The 9,684-nt window shown below is 40.0% G+C and overlaps 1 protein-coding gene across 1 annotated transcript in view; it reads left to right on the forward strand.

Moving 5' to 3' along the window:
* Positions 1–9,684, forward strand: part of mpped2a (metallophosphoesterase domain containing 2a) — a 67,817-nt gene that overhangs the window by 24,970 nt on the left and 33,163 nt on the right. The window contains exon 4 of the mRNA XM_046032643.1: positions 7,559–7,784. Coding sequence (XP_045888599.1) covers positions 7,559–7,784 — 226 coding nt within the window. The remainder of the gene's footprint in view (positions 1–7,558; positions 7,785–9,684) is intronic.

Genomic DNA, 9,684 nt, shown 5'->3' on the forward strand with positions numbered 1-9,684 from the left:
AGCTAGTTACACCTAATGTGTCTCACTGGGTGTTGGAGGCGAATAAACATAGACTGCAAAACAAATCCAGCAGCCGAGGGGAAAATTCACTTTCTGTTTTATCTGGGCACACCTGGAGTGGATGAAATGGAGGAGACAATACACAGTTTAATGTTGAAACAGCATAGATGGAATTGAAGATCTAAGATTGGCAGCGATGTTTAGAGTAGAGTTGAAAGGTGGCTGTCAAAGTCTTGCCTCTCCAAAGACAACAGCAGCTGCAGTCAGTCTGGAGTCACAGCAGTTACAGTGGATTCCACCATAGATCCAGTTTTCACAGCAAATCCAGACATCCTTTAAAAACTTCTCAAATCACTCCAGCAGCACCGACTGTCGTCAGTATTTTTAAGAATTTAGCTAAAAAAAACATCATCTGATTCTTCATGCACAGTCCTGTCAAACTCGCCGCCTCCTGCTCTTTCATGTCTTTGCTCTGTATAACTATAAGCTGTGTTCACACTAATGCAGACACATTTGAAAATGGCGTTTACTTTATATGACAACCAGGTTTCCTTTCACATCAGTGTTTCTGGGATAGTTTTACAGTCTACACTGAAATGGTTGAATCTCTTCTTCCTCCTTATGCGGTTAGTTGCTACAACCCCAACCTTCTTGTTCACATGTATCCACTATGGAGGGCGTTTTGAAAAAGTCTGTAATGCAAAAGATAGAAAAACATAAAAACTCCAACTCACAATTTAGAAAAATTTAAACAAAGATTTAAGAAGGCTAAAAGTGAGTTTTGATCTTTTTAACTATGGTCTCAAAAGTCAAAATCTCAACATGCTCTTTACATAGTTTTAAACACATGGTCAACCTCTAAAATATTAGCTTTCAGTTTGATGAATTGTGATTTGTTTTTGGGCAGCTACAATAGTGCACCCACTTTGCCAGGCTGACTCTTTAAAGTACTGCCAGGTGCTGTGCCCTAATTCTTGTGATACAGGCACACATACATATACAAAGGGTGAACACACACACACATGCTGGCATGTCCCATTTCTTTCACCTCTGTTTTCTGCTGTGTCACCACCAATACAGCACCTGGCAGCACCAGGAGGACGCACTGGGCAGCTTTTCTATCAAACTCCTCCATCAATAAAAACCGGCAGCTACATTAAGTGTGTGTGTGTGTGTGTGTGTGTGTCGGGGGGTGTTTGTACTTTGTTAAGCCAGAGTGAAAACAGAGATATTGGCCATAATGGGGAATCAATGCAGAGCGGAAAAGTGGAAAGTAGCTCGATGTAGTTTGGAACAGTCTGTCTGTTAATGTGCTGTTGAGAGTTAGTGGAGCTTTACATTAGCTTTTATTAATAGATTTGTTGTGAAAAATGTCTGTGTTTCACAGTTTACTGAGGAGTAAAGAAACCAGAAAATATTCACATTTAAGAAGCTAGAGAATTTTAAGTAGTTGGTGAATTATAGTAATTGACAACTAATCGACTAATTGTTGCAGTTGACTAAAAAAAAAAGCATACTATTATGAGAAAACGGCTGTAATTTCACAAAAATTTTTTTATATTATTATGGGAATAGTGGTATAGTTATAATAATATGTTGATGGAGATTAAAGCTGTAATTTCACCAGAAATGTCACAACATCAGTCAGAATATTGAGATTAAGTGGATTTAAGACATTGGTCAAATTTAAAGATAATTATTAACTTCACTAAAGCTGGTCATCTTGTCTTCAAATACCCATATTGGCCAAATCCTGACAGAGATGTTATTTCTATAGGTTCTGACTGCAGTTTACTTTACATATGTACGATCTTCAATTGATACAGTCAGTATATGTGTCAGATGGTAAAGTTTAGAAGCTTTTAAGTCAGTGAAAACATTTTGATCTCATTGTTCGGTCGGTATCTTTTGCTTCTGTGGTTCGGAGGACAGACAGCTCTCGGCCTTGAATAAATTGTCGTTTATTTATATGGTGGCTTTTACAGTGCTGGTGTGAGCTTTATATACAAAATGGGTTCTAATAAAGAAAACCAAAGTGCATGCGAAAGGTTCGATATTCCCTCCAAGGCTGTTTATTTGTCCTTGTTGACAAAGGCAGAGAGAAAGCGACTGAGAGAGGAAGAGTCTGAGTTAGACATGGAGGAGGACGAGCGATGTCAGCGTGATGAAAGTCACATGGAAAAATGGCATTTTGAACGCGTATTGGTTCAATAATTTTGATTGTGATTTTCTGGATCAAATGAGGCTCACAATACACGGACTGACTGCTCAGACATGCAGTTTTTTTACAGTCATTGATTCTGATCATGTCATTTTGAAAGTTGTGAAGCTACATATTTTCTGTCATCAGAAGTTGTCATTCACGTGGTTACCCTCTGCTCCGACTTCAAGTATTCTTTGAAAAATGCTTTGTTTCCTGTTAGCGGTCTCTGGATGTTCATGTAAATGTTTTTGGGTACAGAGATTGGCTGTTATAAATCCACTGTGACTTATATGAAACTGTGACGTATAGTTGAGTAGCGAGAACCTCTCCAGATTCACAACAACCAGGGATTTTTTTTGTATTTTTTTTTTTTTTAAAGAAACACAATGTAATTTACATTTAGAATTTGGACATCTTGAGCTTCTGTTTGCATCACCCATTAAGCATGCATGGAAGTAAATGTACAGTGTTTCTAAAATGGGTACCCAATTCACCTAAAAGTAAAAAAAAAAAAAAAAAAAGTAATTTCATGCAGGGAGGGAATTTAAACAGTATACATTTTTTTTTGCAGCAGGTAGAAAGTAGTTGAAATGCAATTGTAGTTAAAATTAATAAAACTGAAATGATATAATCAAGAAACCCCAAATTAATTGTGAACTTGGGGCTGGATGAGGTTGTTGTAGGTTTTAAGCTTCTTTAATCTGAGCGGTTTGTTTGTGCTCCTCTGCTGCCTCGCCTCCCTGTCGGTCTCCTTCGTCTGCTCCTCTCAGACTCCGGAGGAGGCAGCTGTTTGGCCTGTGGAAGGAAATCACTGGAGATCGATGCAGAGGAACGAGCTTTCCCCGACCCAGCCTGTCTGATGGTAGAGCACCAGCTCTGATCTGCTGCTTTAAGCTGCTCCCAGAGGCCTCTGAAGCTTGTTTTTGTGTGTGCGTGTCTATGCTCAGATGTGAAATGTGTGTAGACAGAGGAGCTGATAATGGCTATGACAGTAAGAACTAACCATTGAGGTTTTGTTCACTTCCTGTTTTACATCAATGAAGATGATTTGAGACCGTAATAGCATTTATGTTATTTATTTATTTTCAGTATAAAAGAGTAAATCATTTTAAATAAACCTTCTGCAAATCTCACAATCCAGTCAACTAATCACAAACCGTAAACAACATCCTTCCTAAGACTCATTATCACAGTGTGCCCATGCGCAACAGTCACATCGCAGGACGTGCAAATTCAAGCAAGTCAAATTAACTCAAACACGTCAGCTTTTGTGCTGCTTTAAACGAAAGGAAAACTTGCATAGTTCTCATTTTCCATGACTAATCTACAAGAGAAGTCTGTTTGATGTAACAAAAAAGCACGTCCCACCCCCCGTTAGTTGTCGACAACAACTTGAAAATGAGTGAGGAACAGGAGAAAACCACTGAAACAGCGGATTTGGTTGCTAAAAGAAAAGCAGCTTTTGTAAATCACTCAGGAGGCTGGTGTATAGCTATGTTTACTGTGTTAAAGCTCAAGAAAGGATGGTTGGCACTCAAAAAAAAAAAAGTGTTCAGACTAAAAAGACATTTATCAGCTTATTTATTTTTATTTTCTATGCATTTTCCCCTACCAAATCATCCCAACAATTCTAGGATGGTTAATTCTTTTCAAATAGAGAAATGGAAGTCGTCTTGTGAAAATTCCTTTATTTTGTAATATCACAATATATATCGCAGAAAAGAAAAATGTTGCAGTGTCAGTTTTTTTCCCAGTATCGTACAGCCCTAATCCTTCCCCTTACATACAGTACCAAAATTTAACATTTGAAGGAACAGTTGACCTTATTGATTGATAAGTAAAAGCTTGTTTTGCTCGAGTGTGTGAGAATATAAGTCTCCTTCTGATGAGCAGTTGGCACCTTGCGTGGTAGCCACTGTCATTAGATTATGAATGGTTGAATGTGACATATAGCGCTTTGAGTGGCCGGAGGACTAAAAAGGCACTAAGGCAACTTCTGCACTAATTGGAAGGCGTGTTGATTTGATTCCAACATATTTCCTCCAGGAGTACTTTTAGGAGATGAGAGAGGTAGTTTCATTTTCTTAGAAATTTACCTCTATTTTTTATTGAACTTCTGTTTACCCTGGTTGGAAAGAGTGTATTTTTAGTATTAGACTGTGAAAAACATGTTTTGAATGTGCAGATGTTTTGTCTTAAATCTTGTACAAATGATACAAACACATAGTTCTTTTTCTTCAGAGTTTTGTTTTGATTTTCTTACCGTCTTTTATACACCGTTTGTGGGCGAAGAATAAAAAATAAATCTGAGTGTATGACTCCACCAGCCCCTCTGTAAGATGTATCACTGTGGCAATAAAAAGCAGTAGAAATTCCCAGTAGAGTAATGGAGTCGGAGTTGTTTGATGGTAATTATGTTTTTCCCACCTTTTCCCTGCCTAGTTGTGGTGAAGAGGATGCTTCGCTTCGCTTTGCGGTGTGTGTGTGTGTGTGTGTGTGTGTGTGTGTGTGTGTGTGTAAATGGATGTGTGATCCAGTTAGAGTGCTGGGGGACTGAGAGAGATGGCGCTTTCATATTAGGTTAGGCTGGAATTTATGATCCTGAGATGCGACAAGAGCTAATTTAGAGTAGCGGGAATGAAACCTATAGACCGGGGAACCATGATTCTTTCATTTTCAGTATTGGAGAACACACAGTCTCTCTCTCACACACACACACACACACACACACACACACACACACACACACACACACACACACACACACACACACACACACACACACACACACACACACACTTTAGACGGATGCGGTGGATTTTTATTTTTCTGCATTGAGCAGGCGTATCTCAACTGAATTTAGATTCTATTCAGTTTTGATTCATTTTATTTCCAAATGTGAACTTCACTGCAAAATTGAGCAGTGCAGTTATGTTTTTTTCTTTCACTTACTGTCATGAGTCTAAAGCATATATATTAAACAAATACACTTTTATCGGATTCTTTATTCAACATTTTACTCAATTTGCCCTCTTGGCGTGCATCATAACCTTCTGCTATCTGCTGGCCAGAGCAATACGGAGCAGAGGAACAAATGGACAAAAGCACTTCAGGAGAAACGGGTGTATGTTGGTGAGCTGAATACTTTCCTGTCAGTCAAAAATCCATATTGTAGGTAGATGTTTGCATCTCGCGTGTAAATCAGTGCAATAATCCTGCAGTGTATGTAAAGGATTTTGTGTGTGTGTGCGCAGTTTTTGTCTAGGAGAGCCTGTAAAAATCTGCTAAATGTAGCTGCCAAAGTGCACTGGCAAAGGATATGTGTAATCTGAACCTCTAAACTTTTAACTTTACAACTAAATGGATTTGTTCCACATTCACACAGGTTACCTTAATCTATTGGAAGTGGTGATTGTTGACTGTAAACAATCAAACATCAATGTTTACAGTCTGTGAAACTGCATGAAACATACACGCATGACTTGTTGCAAAAGATGTCAACAGTATTGGGTCCATACAATAGTGTAAGTCACCTCTTGACAGCACTAAATGACATTAGGCCAGCCAAACGAAATGTTCTACAAACAAATCTTTGGGACAAAACAATTGTATTGACCACAGCACTTTAGGATATGTTGTTCATTGTTTTATAACATTTTATAGACCAATCGATTAAAATGTTAATCGAGCAGATGAACCGATAATGAAAATAATCATTAGTTGCAGCCCTATTATAAATTTTATCAGCTGGGTTGGGGGTGCTGCATTCTTCCTGTTATGTTCTGTTTACACCTAAATTAACCTGTGAATTAGTCTATGAAGAACTTAAGACAGAAAGTAATGAAGGAAGGCTTAAACAAAATCAGCAGGAAGCCTATAAAAACAGAATCCAAGAGAGGAAAAAGTGGAAAAATATATAGAGAGAGAGAATGGGAGGGTGATGAAGGCCAGACCCTTTCATTGAGTGCTCAATCGGCTGAAATAAAGTAGCAAGTCAGTTTCTTGATGGCGAAGGGGAACCGGGACAAATCACCCCGGCAGAGGAGAGCGAAAAGGGCACTGCAGAAGTTGAAAGATGAGGGGATGAGAATTGTAATAGATGTTCTTCTCTATTTAGTTCAGGTTCATGCTTTTCCCAGCTGCCCGGCGTCTGCAGAGATGGACTGTGGTCTGCTGGGGTCAAGCAGAGACTTCAGCTGTGGTTGTAACGTCTCTGACTGTCTGAATTGAGGGTATTTTCCCCCTCCACTTATCTGTGTTTTCTTTTCAGTCCTGATCTGTGCTCAGGGTTAGGTATACAGGGAGCTACAGAGGGAGTATATGCTCCATGTACAAAATATTATCACAACATTTCTGTAGAAAAAGACAGACCACGTACAATCCCTTTGTGATTTCATAAAATACTGTTCAGCCTTTAAAGGAGAGCAGAGCTGCATGATATGGGCAAAATATGGAGTGTGTGTGAAGAATTTGTTCTGTGTAAATGACTATTTGCAGTGTGATTAAATCAAAATAAGTTTTCATTTAATTAAATTTAACAACCTTGGAGGCAAACATTCTGCAGATTGATTGTGCACTCAATAATATCCTTTACTGATTTGGTGACAACATGCGGTGAAACACGTACAAATATACATCCAGAAATACTTTAATCAAGCAATACATTTAATCTTAACACTTTTCTCAGTATATATGGACTTGATGCTTATATTTGCTATATTTTCATATTAATTTCATAAGACTATAATAATAAAAACGGGATACAGTGTGCAGCCCTAACAGGGAGCTGGAACTGAAACTCATTAGTGTTGTGACCCGTTGTCATTCGAGAAACTTTCTTTATAGATTGCAGCAACAGAAATGTTGCTTTATGCAACTTTGATACAGCAGGCGCCATCCAGTTGATACAAATTGTAAACACTTCGTGATGATTGTATAGTTTTAGTGCCGTCTGAATGGTTTCAGCAGCACACTAACCCAGAATTAAATTAAACTAAATTTAGGAGGGTTGTCAATATTTGTAAATGTGTACCTCAGAAATTGTTATGCTGAGACTCATGCCATGTAACCACAATGCCAGTTCAGTTCAGTTCTACGTCTGCATCGCCTCAGTCAGCTTGTGCAGAAAAATGTCATTATCAGCAACATATTGGTGGAGTGATTGTTCCTCATATGCTATAAATTCATATGTACAGCAAATGGTTTATTTCAGGTCAGAGGTATTAGAAAATGTCAGATTTATTTTCTAACAAATCCTGTGAGTAAGTGAAAGTGAATTGGACTGGGACTTAATATGGATTCATATGTGGATGTTTAGTTCACCATCCTCTCCCTGGTTGCTCTTTTCTCTTCTAGGTGGCCTCCCGTACGAGTTTAAGGTGGTGATCGCCGGGAACCATGAGCTGACCTTTGATAAAGACTTTATGGCTGAGCTGGTCAAGCAGGATTACTACCGATTCCCCTCAGTCTCCAAACTCAAACCAGAGGACTTTGACAATGTCCAGACGCTCCTCACAAACTGTGTGTACCTGCAGGACTCGGACGTCACCATAAAGGGGTTCCGGATATACGGGGCGCCATGGTAAGAGCACCAACTGTTCTCTTTCTGTTATCCTACCATTCATACTCTCATCACTGTCTGTCTTTCATAACCACTGAGCTGCAGTTCTGTCTTGTTGTTTTGTGGATCCCCGAGGTGAAGGTGTGCCTTCCCCTCTGTCAATGTCTGACTGTTTTCCAGCTCGGCTCCCTGCGGTAACTCTGTACTCTGCTGTACGCTCTCACCGAGGGGCCTCTCTACCATGTAGGGTGCTTTTCCCTTCTCACACATTCCTTTATGAGCTCAGGACCTTCGCCTGCTCCTCGGGCTTACGTTACACCTGTGTTTTGACACGGGGTTAAGTGATACGCGTGTTACAGAGAAACTCTGTCAATAGGCTCTCAGGTGTGGAAAAAACGCAGTGGGGGGGGGGGGGTGCGTTTGGTCGAGGAAGGGTATAAGCAGCATGTATTCAACAAACAGAGGCAGGTAGGAGTGTTGAAGTGGGAAGTACCTCCTGGGATCACTGCTGCATTCATGGATGTAGAAGTTCTCATGCGGTTTTATTTAGAAACAAAATTTCATACACAAAAGAAATGGAAACCTGTTTTCATGAAGTAGTGTCATTTTAAAAAATTGATTTCTGGAGTAAACTGTAGGTTCTATCCCTTGACCATAGTTGTGACTGGATTTAACTGAAGAAAGTGTTTTCCAGGGATATGATTATTTGTTTTATATGCAATACCAACATCCCGTATTTTTATATTTGTATCACACACAAAAAAGTTTTTCACCTTGGGGAAAAAAATGCAGCTGCACACCGGTTTAAATACTTGTAGCTTAACTCTAGTGTAAAGCTTTTACTCAAGATGTTTTTTAAAGTCGACTCTGATCCTTCTACTATTTTTGCTAATTAACTTTCAAGGTAAGCTTTACTTTCCTTGAAGGGGGAACTACATCTTGCAGGCAGGTGAAAGATAAAGCAGACACAGACTTGAAGGCAGGATACACAAAACACAATAAAAAACATAACACTAGTCAGGTAAATAAATCCAACATATGTTATAATTTATGAAGTAAATTACAGCATAGTACATTAAAGCAATAGCATCACAAAACCTGGAGTACATCCAGCCATCACCATCCTGCGCAGTCATCAATGCTTAAAACCTCATCATTGCAATTTGTATTACAGTAATTTGGTTGGAACAGATTTTTAAAAATATCAAACACATTGTCTGAAGACCATAAGTTATTGTGAAAAGGATTCACTTATTTTGACCAAAACCACTAACCAAAAATATTATAATGATGCTGATAGTTTGCCAGTACAGCGGCCTCTAATGATCCTCGTCTGATGCCCTCTCTTTGCCCCAGTCACCTTAGCTGGATAGCCCTATTAGAAAGAAAACGCTGTAGTTCAGTCTGAACCGCTGTCGTCTTACAGTATTTGAACAGTCTTGCGGTCTGACCTCGGCTCGCCTGCACTGCAGCTGTGTGTTTTGTTGTGTGACGGTCGAGGCTGGAACTTCCTCCGTCCTGCTGGGACTCCCTCTGCTCGCTGCGCTGTGGTTCTCACAAGTCTGCTCCAGACTTAAAATAACTATTTAGGTCACACCTTCATCCTCTAGTGGCTATAATTAGCAGGTTTGCAGCCCGGCTTCAGAAGCGGCGGCGGAGGACAGTGGCGAGGGCAGGTCTCAGCATTCCTCAGACATTATAGCAACAGGAAGAAGAGATTACCCTCTCTTTTCCCCTCCGTCCTTCCTCTTTTCCATCCTTCTCTTTGAAAGAGGAAGGATGCTGCCCCCCTCTCCCTGGTGGGTGTTTAGTGTGAGGGCTGGTAAGTGTCTGTTGTGACAGCTGGGGGTCTCGTGAGAGGCGGAGTGGACAGCTTGATGTCCCCCCCCCCACCCCCCCCCCCTTCCTCCCCCCCCCCCCC

This window comes from Micropterus dolomieu, linkage group LG20, assembly GCF_021292245.1.
Source record: "Micropterus dolomieu isolate WLL.071019.BEF.003 ecotype Adirondacks linkage group LG20, ASM2129224v1, whole genome shotgun sequence".
NCBI classification, from domain to species: domain Eukaryota; kingdom Metazoa; phylum Chordata; class Actinopteri; order Centrarchiformes; family Centrarchidae; genus Micropterus; species Micropterus dolomieu.